The 19,525-nt window shown below is 40.5% G+C and overlaps 1 protein-coding gene across 8 annotated transcripts in view; it reads right to left on the bottom strand.

Moving 5' to 3' along the window:
- Positions 1 to 19,525, bottom strand: part of UTRN (utrophin) — a 576,638-nt gene that overhangs the window by 503,408 nt on the left and 53,705 nt on the right. For 3 of the 8 annotated variants that reach the window (XM_050787304.1, XM_050787308.1, XM_050787307.1), the window contains exon 1: positions 16,825 to 17,668. The exons of 3 other annotated variants lie outside the window; for them this stretch is intronic. In XM_050787304.1, the coding sequence (XP_050643261.1) occupies positions 16,825 to 16,918 (94 nt within the window). In that variant the 5' untranslated portion in view covers positions 16,919 to 17,668. Of the gene's footprint in view, positions 1 to 16,824; positions 17,669 to 19,525 lie in introns of those variants that run through there. 2 more of the 8 variants (XM_050787303.1, XM_050787311.1) reach the window with 1 other exon arrangement.

Genomic DNA, 19,525 nt, shown 5'->3' on the forward strand with positions numbered 1-19,525 from the left:
GAAATCATTTGGCTTTATATCCTATCCAGTTATTAATCACAAACAACAAAAGAAGAACTTTCACACGGAAAATGTGAAACCTATGCTGGCCAGCACTGACTCTGGGTCACTCCAGGTCACACTCACTTGGTGCTAAGTTCACTGAAGACCATGCAATGACCTCAGCTATTTAGAAAATACATTCAACATTTTCCTGGAGAGGAAAAATACAGCTATGTGACTTTAAGACAAGTGCTCCTGGAAGTCAGCAGTCTGAAAAGGGTACAATGAACAACACGGCTGGGTCCTGGGCAGATACATGGTGGTGTGCACAGGTCGCTGGGTGCCCCCAGATGGGCGGTCACATCACCTACCCTCCCTCAGTTGGCTCCTTCACTAAGTGCCTAAGCAGGAAATTTCTACCCTGGCATGGAATGCTCACACCAAGATCTCAGCATTCCCACTCTACCCATGTATGAAGGAATCCAGCAATTCTAGCAAGATTTAACTTTATATAAATCAGCTCCAATGAGTTGATATTTTTAATAACAAACCAAACATTTACAACTATTCTCCTGGTCTGATCTTTCCTCTTCTTTCATCAATCAAGGTCAAAAGAAAAGTTGGCTAATATCTTAGTTTGGTTCTTCCCCCAGAAGCAGACCCTGAGACAAGGATTCAAGTTTAAGTAGTTTATTTCAGAAGTGATCCCAGGAAACACTGGTAGGGAGTAAAGAAAGGAGACAAAGAAGGAAAGGCGGCCAATAAGAAAAGGGTCATTATCCAGCAAGTTACCATTGGATCACAGCCCAACTGGGAACTTGGAGATGCAGTATAAAACGTTCATCTCAAAAGCAGCTGACCTGAGATGCAAGAGAGCTGGAGAATTTATACTATAGCAGCAGTCACTGGCTATGGGTTGCTGGCCACTGACACTTCCTGCCAGCCCTGAGTGTGAACTTTCCAGCCAGAGAATGCCCTCAGGCAAAGTCATGCAGGTGTGGGCAGCTGGAAGTCCCAGTCCACCAGAAGTACTGATGGCAGACAGTGGGGTCACCAGCAGCCTCTGCTACAGCTAGGATTGGGGTTATCTCTAAAACGGTACTTAAACAAGGTCTGGTACAGTGGCTCATGCCTGTAATCCCAGCACCTTGAGAGGCTAAGGTGGATGGATCACTTGAGGTGAGGAGTTCGAGACCTGTCTGACAACATGGTGAAACCCCGTTTCTACTAAAAATACAAAAATTAGGCAGGCATGGTGGCAGGTACCTATAGTCCCAGCTACTCGGAAGGCTGAGGCAGGAGAATCCCTTGAACCCGTGAGGTGGAGGCTGCAGTGAGACAAGATCATGCCACTGCACTCCAGCCTGGGTGACCAAGTGAGACATGAAGAAAAGAAGAAAGGAAGAAGGAAAGAAAAGAAAGAGAGAAAGAGAGAAGAAAGAGAAAAGAGAGGAAAGGAGGAAGGGAGGAAGGAGGGAAGGAAGGGAGGGAGAGGAGAGGAGAGGAGAGGAGAGGGAAATAAAAGTGTACTGAAACCAGAGGCAATCATTTCTGTTATAGGATACATATCACTGAATACAGAGTTGAATTCTTTTCCACAAAATTATCCTTATATTTAAATTTTGGAAGGTTTCATATTATGCAGCATCACTGGGAAAAACACAATAATCCAAAAGGATCTGAATCAATGTTCTACTCAGAGGCTGTTAAACATCAAGCAATGAAATGTAATACAGGCTTGGCTACTGAGGGATGAATTTCATTCAACTTTAACTGTTGAATGGCAGAGCAACCAAAAAAAAAAAAAAAAAAAACAGAAGGGGAAAAAAAAAAAAAGGTGAGTAGACAAAGGTTGTCACCAGAATCTTCAAATGTGGCAATGCAAATAAAAAAATATCATAAATGCTCATGATGACTAGTAACTACAGAAATTGAAGACAAAACAGTATTTTGGGTACTCACAATTCAATACTGGCTGGGCCTCAGAGATACTGACATATTTATATAAACTGATGATGTTAAACGTGTTACAGTCCTCTGAAGGGCATATCAGAAACCCTAAAACTAACCTCTCATCCCATAAATTCTGTTTCTAGGAATTTACCTAAATGAATACCTGAAATGAAGGATGGTACCAACAACAACAATAATAGTAGCAAATATCTACACTGCACTCATCAGGGCAGTGCCAGGCTGTTCCGCTGACTTTATAGCAGCGGTTCTCAACTGGGAACGGTTTTGCCCCTGCGAGACACCTGGCGATGTCTGGAGATATTTCTGTTTGTCACCACTGGGGAGTGGAGGCCAGGGATGCTGTCCAGCATCCCCAAAGCACAGGACAGCTCCCACAGCAAAATGGAACTGTATCACGGTGGACCAACCTGCCTCATATCTATCCCCTCATACAATCCTTACAACAACCCCGGGGTACTAGTATTATCTCCATTCGACAGATCAATAAAGATAATTTTCACTGTACTATTATCCATAATGTTGAAACTAGAAGTAAACTAAAAACGAAAACAGGAAAATCGTTAAATAAATGATGGTATAACTACCTAACAGAAAAAAATGGAAAATGCTTATAAAGTAATGTCAAACTAAACCACCAGAACTAAAAATTAGAAATATTACATAATTCCAATTATTTTTATGAGTATAAAGACTAGATGGGAAAATAACAAATGAAAGTTACTATTGTATTAACATGGTAGAAATAGAAATGGATGCTTCTTTCTTTTCTAATTTTTAAAATGTTATTACAATTTTTAAAAGAAAAAGCACTCAACAATGAAGATATGAATACTGAATATTCTACTAAGGAGGCTGAAGTCGGAGGATTACTTGAGCCCAGGAGTTCAAGGCCTTCCTGGGCAACATAGTGAGACTCCCCATCTCAAAAAACTGAAGAAAGAAAGAAAGAATACTGGAATTTTTTTAAACAACGCAAGAGTTAATAGAATAAGAAGAAGATGGTTAATATTAAGAAATTATGAATAAGAATTTCCATAGGACCCCACCAAATATTGGTGCTTTAAATTTGAATCCATAACTCTTTCATGTAAGGCTAAAAAATCTACATGTTATATCTACATCCTTCTGTATTTTACTTATTTCATGGCTCACTATCACCTACAGTAAAGAGGCAAAAATAATCAAATTTCAATTCAGCTAAACCTGATTCATTTTAGCAGCTCCATTATAAAAAGTGTGTGTGTGTGTATACACACACTGTTACGGTATTTCAACTAAGATAATTTATACTGTTACATAGTTCTAATATATATGGTAATTTAAACTGTTATTCTAAATTTATCAAAAGTAGCAGCCATATTAGTAGTAGTAACATTGCTGATGTTACTATGAACAACATTTACTGAATGTTTCTTAAGTGGACTACCATATAGTCTAATACTCACAATATCCATATAAGATAGATGCTTTTGTTGTCCACATTTTTCAGCAAAGAGCACAGACATTTAAAGTTAAGCAATTTGCCCAGTTAAAAGTAGCTGAATCCAAATTCAGGCAGTCTGGCTCCAAAGCCCAAGTGCTTGAATCAAAAGAGTGTATAAGAATGGTTGGGGACAAGATGGTGGTGAGGCAGCCATAGGCTCCTACCCTTCCTCTCCCTACAGCAAGGAACTGACTGTCTCTGTTCTACCAAATGTAAAACCTGGGTTTTGATACAAGTTTACTAAGTTGAGTAGACTTAACAATAATTTTACCAGCAGCATCTCATTTGAAATAATAATTATTATTATCAACCAATGTCAGCAAATGAATGTTTCCCAAAAATACCTAAGTGGATTCAAAGGAGGAAAAAAAATAAGGCTGTCAGTTTCTGTAGAAAGTACTGAGATCAATGATTCTAACATGGGGAGATTTTTATCTGATCCTCATATCCCACTGACTACTCCGTTCTCGTAGACTTGAGGATTAAAAAACAAAATCTTCATCCTGTTAATAGGAAATTGGATACTGTAGAATCAGTAATAGAAGGAGTGTTTACACAATGTAAGCATCTGTTTCTAGAACACTGAAGAGGAAAGAATAGGAGGACTACAAATAAAACACTCTTTGTGGATATTAAATTGTTGGGCTTCAATGTCTCTAAGTCTAGTCTCACCTGCTCAGAGCATATATTATGAAATGAAGCCACTGTAAACAAAATGCTATGATCTTCCGAGATTCCTGAAGCACAGCTTAACTTAACAAATAACAGGGATCAGGATACTAATAACATATCACCGTGCGGAAATGAGGGGAATTTGGTATAAGCCGAAGTACAGGCTCCTATCTTTGCTGAGCCACTATCAACTAAAAGCAGGTTATGGGTAGATGTGAGGAAGTCTGGAAGAACAAGTGGTCTACAAATTCCACACTCATGTGCTCCAACAGCCTCAAACCTTTCTCAAGGCTGCAGTGTCAGGAACATGGCAGGTGAGGACGAGTAAAAAAAGTTGAAAATCTCCCTAAAGAATAGAACTTACATTTCTTCCTACAACAGCCTATGGGTTTCTGACAAATTCTGAATAAATCTTACAAAAAATGTGACTTTATTTTTTATGCATGTGGTGATTTAACTATGTAAAGAAATCCTAATATGTCTTGCTAAGCAGTATATGTATGTGTGTATATATACACACATATCTATATATACACACATATACACACACACATATATATACACACACACATGCACACATATATATATATTTATATTTATATTTTAGATGGAGTCTTGCTCTGTCGCCCAGGAGGAATGCAGTGGTGCGATCTCGGCTCATTGCAGCCTCCACCTCTGCCTCCACCTCCCAGATTCAAGTGATTCTCTTGCCTCAGCCTCCCAAGTAGCTGGGATTACGGGCATTCACCACCACACTCAACTAATTTTTGTAATTTTAGTACAAACGGGGTTTCACCATGTTGGCCAGGCTAGTCTCGAACTCCTGACTTCAAGTGATCCACCCTCCTCAACGTCCCAAAGTGCTGGGGCTAAGTAGTATATGTTTAAAAGTTATCAGAAATAACAAATGAAAGATACCAACAACAATAATAATAGTGAATATTTAGAAAGCAGTTACTAGAGCAGTGCCAGATTGTTCTAACTACTTTATATCAGGAGTTCTGAACCAGAAGTGATTTTGCCACCTACGAGACATCTGGCAATGTCTGGAGACATTTTTAGGACACTTTAGACATTAATAGGACCAACACATTCACCAGCCACATCCCTTCTGATTATGTGAACAGCAATCTGATTGGTTGAGGCCTATGCCAACCTGTTAAATATTTTGAATAGCACCTCTGCCTGAATATACTATAAATAATTAAAACAAATATCATATCTAACAAAACCTGAGACGTCGATAAGTAGTGATTGCCATTCATATGGAGTACTACAGATAGATTAAATGAATGTTGGCCTTTGAAAGTAACCTCCCCCCTTTCAAGGTTCCAGAATGTGAATGACACCTGAAAAACCTGTTTTAGAATCATTCTCACAAGAATTGGTCTATTTGCTTTGTGGATATAGTCCCAACTATGACTACATATGAGAATTCAAAAGTTTTAATTCTTAAAATCAAAGAATTTAAATTTTAAAATATTTCTAATTCAAAGCTGGTGTGTTCTAAATATTATTTCATCTATAAACTTAAAAATCTTCAACAATAACTCTTAAAGTCTTTAATAATAATACTATTGATATCAGTTCATTAATTGTGATCAATGTAACATAGTAATGTAAGATGTTAACAGTGGGGAAAACTGGGTAACAGTGGGGAAAACTGGTAACTGGGGAACTTTACATACCATCTTTGCAACTTTTCCATAAATGTAAAACTATTCTAAAATTAAAAGTTTATTTCAAAACAGGTGAAAATATTAATCATAAAGATACAGTATTATTTTCTTGGGCCAGAAAATAAGAAAAGCTATTTTTGTATATCCACATTAAATTTTAGGTTTCACATAATGTTGATTTACAAAACAACATGGAAAAATGGGCCGGGCATGTGACTCATGCCTATAGTCCCAGAACTTTGGGAAGCAGAGGCAGGTGTATCACTTGAGCCCAGGAGTTTAAGACCAGCCTGAGAAACATAGGGAGTCCCCATCTCTACCAAAAATACAAAAACTAGTGGGACATGGTGGTGTATGCCTTTAGTCCTGGCTACTCTAGAGGCTGAGGTAGGAGGATCCCTTGAGCCCAGGTTGCAGCGAGCCGAGATTAGACCACTGCACTCCAGCCTAGGTGACAGAAACTCTGTCTCAAAAAAAAAGAGAGAGAAATGAAAAATGGTCGAAAATCCTTCAAGCGACATTTGATCACATTGCTGGATTTGGATTCCACAGGCGGTAACAGGAATTCTATCTCATTCACTGAACAACAACAAAAAAATTACAGGAATTCTGTGTCATTCACTGAGCTACAACAAAACAATTTGAGCAACTGAAAAATGTGCCAGGAGCTAGGGAAAGTTTAAAGATTCAAAGACAAGAACAGGACCTTCTTCAAGCTCATGGTCTAAAGGAGAGGTTCTCAAACATCCACAATGGCCACCTGAAGATATTATTAAAAGATAGGTTTCCACCTATCTCACAGCACCGTGCAGAGATAGACCTCGTTTTCAAAAACACTGATCGGTAACATCCGTCATGAACGCTGTGACAAACGAAGACATCTTAGAATCTCTGAATTTAATCCAAGCAGGGAGGGAGAAAGCAGAGAAGAGGGGCACCCAACCCACACTTGGAGGTCAGCAGAGAATTCATAGAGAAGGTGTCCTTAACCGGCCATAGGAGTGAATGGCTGATGACCTAAGGGCAGCATGAACCATGAGGACAGGCCCGGCATCCAACAGAGAACTGCTCAATACCAAGAACATTTACCCTGCTTCTGAAATTCACTGGACACCTGCTCCAAAGTACCAATCAGAGCACTGGAAACCACCTAACTCAGGCTACTACCCAGCCAGAGAAAGGCGCTTTGTTTTAATCTAGTTGGGTCCAACAAAATATGAAAACAGGATTCTAGAGCCTGGTGGGATGCTGCAGCACAGAAAACCAAACTACCTGCCTTAACTTGCATGGTCCTTTCGGTGGAAGAACTTTTTCACATGCTAATTATTTCTCCAATGTTAGCCTACTTGAGTAGCAAAATATAGCTTCCTATTGACCCAGGGGGCAGAGCTTTGAGACATTTTTGTCCTGCCCTTTATTTTTTCATCTCCTCTGCAATCAGCCTGTCAACAAGCATATCATTATTGTCAGGGTGTCAGTTTATAGCAGTACTCACACCCACTACCTTTCTCATTTACTGCTTTAGATCTAGAAACTGATACCAAAGTGTGAAAACAGTTGCAAAATTAGAATCTAAGGCACTTCACCGATGTGCCTGCACTGCACAGGTCAGGAGACAAGTGTCCATCATCTCTGCAAGGCATATGCAGTGGTTCTAGGCTGCCAGTAAGTAGACTCCTTAAGTTTAAAACCAACTTTAAAACATCCCAGCACCTTCAACAACTACCACAGCACCCAGTAAACCACAGGTGCTCAATAAATGTTCACTGAGTCATTTATTTTTGGCTCCTTGGGGTGTTTTTGTTTTTGTTTTTGTTTGTTTGTTTTAGTCTCGCTCTGTTGCCCAGGCTGGAGTTTAAAGGCAATATCTCAGCTCACTGCAACCTCCACCTCCCAGGTTCAAGTGATTCTCGTCCCTCAGCCTCCCAAGTAGCTGAGATTACAGGCGCTCGCCACCACACCCAGTTAATTTTTGTATTTTTAATAGAGACAGGGTTTCGCCATGTTGGCCAGGCTGGTTACTGTTTTCTTATTTCTAATTCCTAGTCATGTGTGGCATAGCTGAAGTTGACAGAAAAATGAGTGCTGCAGTAATTAGGAAACATATATAGCCAGGCACAGTGGCTCACGCCTGTTATCTCAGCACTTTGGGAGCCCAAGGTAGAAGGATCACTTGGGCCCAGAAGTTCAAGACCCTAACCTGGCAATAGTGAGACCTTGTTTCTATTTAAAAAAAAAAAAACAAAAAAAAATTCAGAAGGGCTGGGTGCGGTGACTCACGCCTGTAATCCCAGCAGTTTGGGAGGCAGAGGTGGGTGGATCACAAACTCAGGAGATCAAGACCTTCCTGGCTAACATGGTGAAACCCCATCTCTACTAAAAATACAAAAAGTTAACCAGGCGTGGTAGCATGCACCTGCAGCTACTCAGGAGGCTGAGGCAAGGGAATCACTTGAACCTGGGAGGGGGAGGTTGCAGTAAGCTGAGATCGCACCACTGCACTCCAGCCTGGGTGACAGAGCGAGACACCATCTCAATTTAAAAAAAAAAAAAAAAAATCAGAGAAATTAGCTGGGTGTGGTGGCACATGCCTGTAATTCCAGCTACTCAGGAGGCTGAGGTGGGAGGATTGCTTGACCCCCGGAGGTCGAGGCTGCAGTGAGCCTAGATCATGCCATTACACTCTAGCTTGGGTGACAGAGCAAGACCCTGTCTCAAAGAAAAAAAGAAGAAGAAGAAGAAGAAACATAAATAAATGAGAAAATTTAGAAAACTACTGGAAAATCAATGCTAACAGTCTTCCTAACACAAACCCAATATGATAAAAATGATTCATTATAAAACACCAGGCAAATTTTATTTACTGAATGACTTCCAAATTATGGGAAATAAATGTCAATACTTTATTTCAGTAATCAAGACATAGATTTACCTTGAACAACCTCAGAAATTTTGCAGCATAAGGCCTAGTAACAAATTCAGCAAATATACAGAATGCAATCTCAAGGACTTTTTAAAAAACTAGTGCACACTTCACTTAGTCACCAAATAAATTCTCATCATAAAACATAAGATCCTCCTTGCAACAGTAGGAGAAATGCATAGGAGGGAGGCAGACAGATACAAAGGGTCCCATGGGACGTGAAAAGGAAAATAAGAACCATTTCCTCAACCCACTTGCAAAATATCCGTTACCTCCCTCTTTTAAATACCATCACTATGAAATTTTTAATGCATATAAGCAAAGTGAGAATTTAATAATTATTTTAAAGAATTCACATGGGCAAAGATAAAATACAATAATTCATTTCAAGATGTTTATTTCTCCTCTGTCCCCAAAAGTGCCTTAAACCACATTCATACACACACAAAAAGATTCTACTTTTCCTGCTATAACACTCATTACTCAGAGTTAGATAATAAGTACTGATTAACAATCAGCAGGTCTCAGAGTATTGGCAGATGCTAGATTGCATGGGTGGGTTAGAGTTAGCTCAGTAGAAAGTGAATCTGCTAGGGGAATAAATTTCTTCTCTCAAACACAATACAGGAGCTACTAATACCAGAAAGAGAGTCATGGCCAATGAGTCCAAGGAGAAGCTAAAGGCACAGAATCCAGAAGTCAACAAGAAAATAGGCCAGGGCAGAAGCCAAGAGACTAACTCTGGCAGCAGGTTCCCAGCAAGAGACTGGCTGAGCCAGAACAAAAGTAGCAGTGTCGGTGTGATAGGAGGAGTTGCTTCTCAGAGCGCCAAGTGGATCGCTATCTGATGAGGTATTTCTACTGATGATTAAGTGCAAGTGACCTGGAAGAATCTGTGCAAGGTGCCTATCTTACAAGTGTCACACAGCCCAGCCTCTCCAAGTATTTGGATCAGCGGCATTCAACTGAAATCTATCACGTTTCCAGACTACTATGACAGTTCACCTCTATTTGGAGAAATAACCTCTCTGCAGACTAAATAAAGCTTTTTATATAAGGCACCAAAGGCAAATAGGTCATACAGCACAGAATCATAGGGGAGGCGGCTGCGTGCCCTTTTCCTTTGCTTTCCTGCTTGCTTGCAAGCAATAAAAACCCTTCTGAACAAATGATACAAACTTTGAAACCAGCAAAACATTTTGGGCACCTTGCCACAAAGATATCCTCCATGCAACTGCAGGCCATTTGCTGTCCTGTATAGCTCTCTATTTCCTGCCATTTACTGGATCTGTGGTTAAATGAACCCAGCATAGAATTACAGCCTCAATGCTTTGATGTGAAAAATCACTAACAAATCTTAATTGAAGGACGAGGACAAACTGGTAAATTTTCAATATGATGGTACATACGGGGCTCATTTAAACTAATGTCTTATCTTCACTTAGCATCTAAATGTATTTTTTCCTGTATTGACTTGAAAGGCTCTGACACAAACAGCCACCAATTATTATAATCCTTCTTGCAATCTGTCAAGTTATGTGCAAAAAATTTTAGAAAGATGCACCTTTAAAGACTGACAACAGCTCCACAACAGGAGGTAGAATCGTTAGGACTTAATTTTAAGCCTAACTCAACAGCATCTTTCTGCTAACTCCATGTTCCATAAAATATACAAAAAAATGGTTTTTTTTTCATAAATAAATCTAGGACTTACCATCCATATGGAAATAATTTATCAGTATATGAAAATGTAATAAAATAGTGTATCTAAATAATTACTAGTCTCAGTACAGTTTGGGATGATGACGTCTCCCATATTAGCCAAAAAAAGAAAGAGAAAATACGACAGAATCTAAGTCCAAAGACTCAAACCTCTGTCCTAGAGATCTAAAAATAATATCTATCTTTTAAGGTTGCAGTTAACCATTTTAGAATTCAAAAGAAATTCAAATAAGTCATCCCAAATCTGCCATTTTGTAGGAATTTCCTTTGGAATCATTAAGAGTATAAAAGTCAGAGATCCAAGCAACAGAAGAAAATGAGCAATATATGTATGAAAAGTCAAATCACTGAAGAATTCATACAAAGAGCCAATAAACATATGCAGAGAAGTTCAATTCCACAAAAAAGAAATGCAAGTTCAAACGACTATAGACTACATCTCATCTCTCTACATGTCATCTGTTGTAGATGATGATTTGACAGTAAAAGCATATTTGCCCCAGCGATTGCCCAAGTAAGCTAAGATACCATGTACACAGGCGGTTTTAATAATTTTTTAAGTGGGATGCCACCAAATCAGGATGGTTTCAATTTTAGTTCAAAAAAGAAAAGCCCTGCCTACCCATAGAGGCATATATTTTTGCATTCATAGAAAACAAGTGTAGCAGAAGAAACAAAACTATTAACAATGGTTTTGGAGAGAGGAAGGAAATGACAATTTTCTACTTTGTAGAATTTTCATTTTGCGTTACTTTTTTTTTAGAAAACTGTCTCATTACTTAAGATATTTTAAAAGATATTTGAACTATATTACTAAAAATTAAATTTGAAGTCAAAAATGTATTTAAACGCTCCTTTTCCTTGAGAGCAACTCCACACAGAGGGCCACAGGAATTCCTGCCCAGCTCACAATCCAAGTTTCAGTACTCTGCATCTCAGACAGAAAGTTTGGCCTGTGTTCCTTTGGTCCTAGACTAAAATTTCACTTTAGCACAATGGTGGAACTCGGCTATGAGTCATCTTCCTCTGCAAAACAATGAACGTTCTAGTTCAGTGGGAAAAAAACGACTTGAGTTGCCAGTTCATTGAACTGTTCAAATGAAGGTCAAAATACTGGAGCAGGAGCAAGGGAGTCGCTGTGTCCAGATCCTATCTAATCCCACACCAGTCCTCTCAATGGCCCTCCAACCAAGTCTTGAATTTGCAAACAGTTAGAATAGGAAGCACCTGGTGCCCTCTAAGTAGGGGTCAGAGAACCCAAGTGAAAATATGAAACAGATCCAAATCCAGTTTCATAAGCATGCCTTTCAAGTAATGTCAAGGAAAAATATACCAAAAACATGATAGAGCATACAGCTTCAGCTTAAATATATTTCAAGTACCATGATGAATATAATGTTTGATTTCCTACCCTAGAATCTACCTAAAAGAGCCCATTATCAACAGACTAGGTTTTTATAATTTTTACATAATTTATTACTCCATTTATTTACCTGGAACTATTACTATAGCTTGCAAAGAACTTTAACATGTGTAACATCATGAACCCTGACCACATCCTCCTGGGGCATCCTCCCTGGTTGGGAGATCCTGTGATCCTCCTGGTTGGGAGTCCCCTTCTCAGGGGTTCAGTGACTTACCCTGCCGATGGCAGTGGTAATGGAAACCCAGATCTTGAGGGCCAAGTCCCATCCCTTAAAGAACTGCTCAGGGCTGGGCAAGATGGCTCACGCCTGTAATCCCAGCACTTTGGGAGGCCAAGGCGGGCGGATCACGAGATCAGGAGATTGAGACCATCCTGGCTAACATGGTGAAACTCCATCTCTATGAAAAAATACCAAAAATTGGCCGAAGGTGATGACAGGTGCCTGTAGTCCCAGCTACTCGGGAGGCTGAGGCAGGAGAATGGCATGAACCCAGGAGGTGGAAGTTGCAGTGAGCAGAGATCGCACCACTGCACTCCAGCCTGGGCAACAGAGTGAGACTGTCTCAAAAACAAACAAACAAACAAACAAAAAACTGCTCAGTACCATGTCACTCTTTCTACTCTTTTTCTCCCAACTTAACAATTCTCATTCTCTCACCTCTGTACGTTATAGTTACCTGGCCTTCCTAACCACCTACTCATTTTCTCTATAATTATTAAGATCTGCAAAAAATTTACAAGTCCTAAGATACCTTCCCAGACAAATATCACTGCCCTGTGATCACTACAAATTCTATGTTCCTTTATTCGGATACAGTCAACTGGTGGGTCAGGCAATCCCTAACATATGACAAAGATGACGACATTCCTTCCTTTCAGCCCCCAGCAAACCTAGCATTCACTTTCACACACCATCCCTTCCGGGTTCTAACCTTCACAGGGGAAGAACCAAATCACCTTCATTTTTATATCCCCATACCTCCCCAGAGCTGGGCATACGCCAGGCACCTAGCAAATGCTGACTGAATAGATGAGTGTGGTCGTCAACTTCCTGGAGTTCCAACACAAAACACTGGAGTTCCTTTAAGAGTGAGTCACAGCTGGGCATGGTGGCTCAGGCCTGTAATTCCAGCATTTTGGGAGGCCGAGCGGGGAGGATCGCTTGAGCTCAGGAGTTCAAGACCAGCCTGGGCAACATGGCGAGATCCCATCTCTACAAAAAAAAAAATATTAAAAATTAGCCAGGTATGGGAGCACATACCTGTAGTCCCAGTTACTTGGGAGACTGAGGCGGAAGGATCACTTGAGCCTGCGAGGTCAAGGCTGCAATGAGCTAAGACTGTGTCACTGCACTGCAGGCTGCGCAACAGAGCGAGACTTTGTCTCAAAAAAAAGAATGAGCCACAGTTCAGGAGATTCTCCCAGGAGTGTCCCCACCTGGCCTCACATCCACATTCACACACACACACACCCAGCCCCTGATGAAATTCTCTTTCCCAAAGTTCTCAACCTGCCTTGCCTCATAAGGACACCGCTGCTCTGCAGCCTTGTCTCTTCTGAGAGGTCTGTTCAGCACTCCCCCAGATCAGCCACCTGTTCCCCTGTGACTATTTCCTAGAGTGTCTTCCAAGATGACAACCACTGTTCAGCATAACATAGCACACTCTCTTACATCAGCAAAGACCATAACTAAGCCTCTGTCCAATCTTCTTCCAACTTCCTGTTACTCAAAGGAACTCATTCATTCATTCATTCCACAAGCAGCTACTGAGCCTCTCCTGCACATCAGGCACACATTCAGGTGCTAGGGGGCAGCAGTAACGAAGCTGCCTCTAGTCCCTCCCATGGAGCTTTCAGTCTAGTGGGGAACGAATACATTACCCTGTACCCTCCACACTGGACACCCTTGGCTGGCTTTTGACAAGCTGCAGAGCAGGGCCTCGGTCCAATCAAGCCGCGATCTCTGACTGTGGGGCACCAGCATGTTGATCATTCTAATGGGGAACCCAAGTAGTAAATCTTTTAACCCTTCCATCTAAAAAGGAAACAGCTGACACAGAGTCCTGTCGGCCGGCAAGAAAGCAGGAAGGATGGCAAGACGAGCAGGGCTCCCAGGAGTGGCTTCCTGAGCAGCAGCAATTTCCAGACATGAGTCATCTGGGCCTTCATAGATGCCTAAATGTCCAATCATGCCTCCAAATTATTCATTTCACATTTTCAAGCTTTTCTTAAAACTTTGGTTTATCTCAGTGATATTATTGTTAACATGTAGTGAAAATAATGATAGAGCTAGATGATAGAGATAGAGATAGAGATGAGATAGATAGATGATAGATAGATAGATAGATAGATAGATAGATAGATAGATAGATAGACAGACAGACAGATAAGCTAGAGAGAGTGATAGAGATAGTGATAGAGATAGAGATCTTTTTTTTTCTTTAAACAGAGTCTCATCCTGTTGCCCGGGCTGAAGTGCAGTGGCTCAATCTCAGCTCACTGCAACCTCTGCCTCCCAGGTCCCAGCGATTCTCCTGCCTCAGCCTCCCAAGTAGCTGGGATTTCAGGCACCCAGCACCACGCCCAGTTAATTTTTGTATTTTTAGTTGAGACGATGTTTCACTACATTGGTCAGGCTCCTGGCCTGAACTCCTGACCTCAGGTGATCTGCCCTCCTCAGCCTCCCAAAGTGCTGGGATTACAAGCATGAGCCATTGTGCCTGGCTGAAAATACTATTTTTAACATTAAATTTAATGTCCTTATTTCTAAAAAGATCACTAAAGAGTCTATACTATGGACACACAAAAAAAATTCAGTTCAGTAATAACTGATGACAATCTAGGCCCCTGTGAAATTCGAAATCATGTACACATTGGTTTTCTATTTTTATTAAAATAACATGCACTGAAATACATTTTATTTTTTAAAATGGTATTTTCCTAAAAAGCCTTTTGATTGGTCATAGAGCAGGAAAGAATGTTATCTAAATGAACCAGTACTCAACCAGCACAGCAATTAAATATATTTAACACTGTAGCTACTCATTTAAAAGCCTGCTTTTTTTTTTTTTTTTTTTTTTTTGACAGAGTTTCACTCTGTCACCCAGGCTGGAGTGCAATGGTGCGATCGCTGCTCACTGCGACTTCTGCCTCCCAGGTTCAAGTGATTCTCCCATCTCAGCCTCCCAAGTAGCTGGGATTACAGGCACCCGCCACCACGCCCGACTAATTTTTGTATTTTTAGTAGAGACCAGGTTTCACCATGTTGGCCAGGCTGGTATAAAACTCCTGACCTCAGGTGATCCGCCCGCCTTGGCCTCCCAAAGTGCTGGGATTACAGGCATGAGCCACCACCCCCAGCCAAAGCCTGCTTATTATTTAAAGGTTTGTTTGTACTTTTCTTCTAGTTGTCTTCTGATTTCAAACACTATGGTTACCCCAGACCCTTTGTAGCAAGACCCTTTGATGAAGACTAGCTGACTACAGAGACTCTCAATGTCGGGGAAAGAGAGAGGATTTAGTAACAATCAAAGGAAATCTTCGAAAGGTCACAAGTCTGCAATAGATGCTCCTATGCAGGCTTTTGAGACAAGATATCCCTCTGTTGTCCAGACTGGAATGCAGTGGAATGATCATGGCTCACCACAGTCTCAAACTCCTATGTTCAAGCTATCCTCCCACCTCAGTCTCCTAAATAGCTGGGACCACAGGCACATGCCACCATGACTGACTGATTTTTTAATTTTTTGTAGAGATGGAATCTCCCTATGTTGCCCAGGGTGGTCTCAAACTCCAGGCCTCAAGTGATCCCCCTGTCTCAGCCTCCCAAAGTGCTTGGATTACAGGTATAAGCCATCATGCCCGGCCCTCATGGAGTTTTAATTTAGGTCCCTGAGAGGTATTTTGATTTTGTGTTGGGATCACATGGTTATTTAAGAAAGAAGTAACAGCTAATGATGAGAATTGTAGTACACCAATCTTCTATGCCACTTGTTCAAGACACCCAATTCACTAAGAAAATATGAGCTGCTCCAATCATTTTGGTTTGAATTTGCTCCACAGAGACAACACTTACAACCCCTTACCACCTCATTCGCTGAAGCTAAGAAGGAAAACATTAAGAGGGAAAGAGTAATTCCACAAGAAAGAAAAACATTAAAAAAGAAAACCAACCAGCCTCAAAGTTTTTCATAGTGACAACATTCGTGCATGATGTGTATAATCAAATAAAACACATCACTTGGGGTTATTTTTCTCTCCAAAAGTTCATACAACCAGTACACACATGTATACATTAAACAAGATATGAACATCTAAACTGATCAGAAAAACTAAGTCACCCCGGAAGTAAACTTCAGTGAGAGAAAAGTGCATGACACTTTCCCTACACAAAGTTACGCATATACACGTCTCATAGAGAAGCCTGCACTGAAACAGAAACCCCAGCGCTTATACAATCCCCCAAAGTACAAACGTTTTATTCTCCCCTTTCTCAGGTTGAAACTAAATATTTCAAGAAGTAAAATGCCTTTTTAGCCAACAGAGTAAATCAAATACAATATGGGATGAGGTCGACCAATACTCAACACCACACAGGAGGCTTCTTCTCTATACGGCAGTAAACGGTCAGCACAGAGTAAGCTATTTTGAAAATCTACAGGGAGGTAAAGTGAAGCACATTTGCTACCACAAATGTAGGGATCCTGGAAATCTTCTTTCAAAGAAGCTAATAACTCTAGTGAATTATCACCTCCTGAAGAGAAGTGCAAAGCAGACAGCGTTAGTCTCTACTCTTCAGGGTCCACAACAGATGTGGCAGCAGGAAGGACAGGCTGTCTGTTCCCGTCACCAGCCTGGTCCTAAGCTTTGGTACTTAACAAAAGTGAACGAGAGAGCCCTGTCTTCAGAGGCGCTTCCTATGAAAACCTCACTGGCTGGGAGTAGCACAAGTTGACAAACTTACCTGGTAATCTCTTGCAAGCCTGGACAGCTACATGCCCTGGCAAATCCAATCTGCACTTTTTCCAGTGAAACGTGGTGGCTGCCGGGCTGCTCATCACCTACATCTGCTTAGATGACAAGGAAAAAGATGTGGAGGAAGTGGACAACAAAAGCAGCCTTCGAACTGCACACTGGGATGTCCTTTTTTTTTTTTTTTTGTGGCTTTTATTTTTCTCATGAGAGGATCTGACTAAACCTAACTAACCCCACCTCCTCTAAACGCCAGACAGGAAGTTACACTTTGCAGTCAGTGAAAACTCCTTAGGTAGGTTTTTTGTTTTTTTAATAGTCACAACTAAGGGCCTCTATTCATGTTCCTATGACAGAGATTATAACTTTGCTTCCTGTTTTGACAGTGTCAGCTGGGAAGGGGCACTCCACCCACCTTCCTACCCACTGTGTACATAAATAAAGGTGTTAGAAGGTGATTGCCCTGGGTATACAACTGGCCTTAGGAGTTTTGTTACATATTAACTATACTTCAAAGAATAAATTGGGCTTATTATTTCACTGTAGTAGCTATATATACCTTGGGGAAGTAAAACTCAAAAGGATTTCTTCTTCAACCCTTAGAAATTGCTATTATGGAAAAAATAAACCTAACCACATGCAGCTATAAGATAAGAGACCACCATTTAGACTATTTTTTCCAGCCTATTCTCTTTTATGGTCGCTTTGCTCTCTTTATTATCATAGTTTTTTTTTCCACTCTTGTCACCCAGGCTGGAGTGCAATGGCATGATCTCGGCTCACTGCAACCTCCGCCTCCTGGGTTCAGGTGATTCTCCTGCCTCAGCCTCCCGAGTAGCTGGGATTACAGGCATCTATCACTACCCCTGGCGCTTTTTTTTGTATTTTTAGTAGAGACATTGTCTCACCATGTTGGTCAGGCTGGTCTCGAACTCCTGCTGTCACTTCTGCATGTGTCCTCCACATACATGCAAAAAGCAAGGAAAATCATTATTCATATGATCATTATCTACTTTCTAGTCCTTTTCTCATTCTTTTTCTTGCTTGTTGTGAAATAGAAATTTTCTACTTATTATCAAAGACTTTTCATAGAATATGTATCTTTGTCAGGATACACACAGGTTTGAATTCAAAGGCATCGCTCATCCTGCTACTGTACTGTGGTACAGAAAAGAGAAACTGACAGTACTTCCCCTTCGCTCCTCCTCTTCATCTCTACATTTTCCTTAGACTAGCAGCTGCATAACTCTGGCAAAATACTCTCTCTCTCTCTCTCTCTTTCTCTGTCTCTCTCTCAGCCTCAGTCTCCAAATCTGTAAAATGGACAAGCTGACTTCACCTGTCTTCTAGGACTGTCACAGGCAGAGAGACCAGGAAAAGCGCAGTGATACAGATGATGTCACATAGTCAATACCCAATAATCTCTTTCTGCATCAAACTTTATTGATATATAATTTATATATTATACAATTAGCTCATTTACACTGTATAACTTAATGATTTTTAGTATTTTCAAAGAATTCTACAACCATCACCACAATCGATCCCCATCCCTTAGCCCAACGCAACCACTGAAATCTACTTCCAGTCTGTAGAGTTACCTATTCTGTACATTTCATATAAAAGAAATCGTACAGTATATGGTTTTTTGTGACTAGCTTATTTCACTTAGCATGATGTTTTTGAAGTCCATGCGTGTTGTAGGATGTATGGGTATTTCATTTCTTTTTAAAATATTCCATTGTATCGATAGACCACATTTTATTATGTGTTTATCAGTTCATGAACATTTGGGTTGTTTTTATCTTTTAGCTAATACCAGTTAATTCTGCTATGAGCATTTGTGTACAAGTTTTTGATGTGGGCATTTATTTTCATGTCTCTTGGGTGTGAGGTGAGTGTGTGTGTGTGTGTGTGTGTGTGTGTACCCAGAAGTAGAACTGCTGAGTCATATGGCAACCCTGTGCTTAACCTTTGGAAGAACTGCCAGACAGCTTTCCAAAGTGGCTCCATCCTTTCACATTCCCACTAGCAGTGTATGTGGATACCCATTTCTCCACATCCTCACCAATATTTGTTATTATTTGTCTTTTTTATTATCGCCATCCTACTGGGTATGAAGTGACATTTCATTGTGGTTTGATTTGCATTTCCTTAATGGCTATCGAAACCCGTCTTTTATCCATAGGCCAAAAATGTCTTCATTTCTAGAATCAGGACTAAATATTCAAAACACAAAACAGCCAGGGAGGCGTGGGCACCACCTAGTCAGAACGGATACTGGCTACAATCCTGAAGTGAGGTCCTGAAGGTGTGCATCTTTAACAGTGGCTATTTTCCAATAGGAATCAAAGATTTTCAACATTGTTCCTGGTACAGCTGTCTGGGTTCACACCAGCTAAATATTGCTGGACTTCATATTTCTATCTACAGTAAGAGGCTGTGAAAGAAGTTGGCCCTGTTTCCTCTACCAAAGGGTTCTTCTGAAAACTGGTAAGGAAATGAAATTCTGAATGTAAATATGACATTTCAATCTTTACAAATCAGTTCTTTCCACCTGTCTCTATGTGTCTTCCTCTGAAATAGAAACAGGCACAATAAAAGCAGCCTTTTGTCAGTAAATAGTCATAACTGTTTATAGGAAGAATTTTTAGACCAGATGTGATTTAAGATTCAGGATCTCAAATTTTGAA

Source organism: Macaca thibetana, chromosome 4 (assembly GCF_024542745.1).
Source record: "Macaca thibetana thibetana isolate TM-01 chromosome 4, ASM2454274v1, whole genome shotgun sequence".
In the NCBI taxonomy this organism is placed as follows: domain Eukaryota; kingdom Metazoa; phylum Chordata; class Mammalia; order Primates; family Cercopithecidae; genus Macaca; species Macaca thibetana.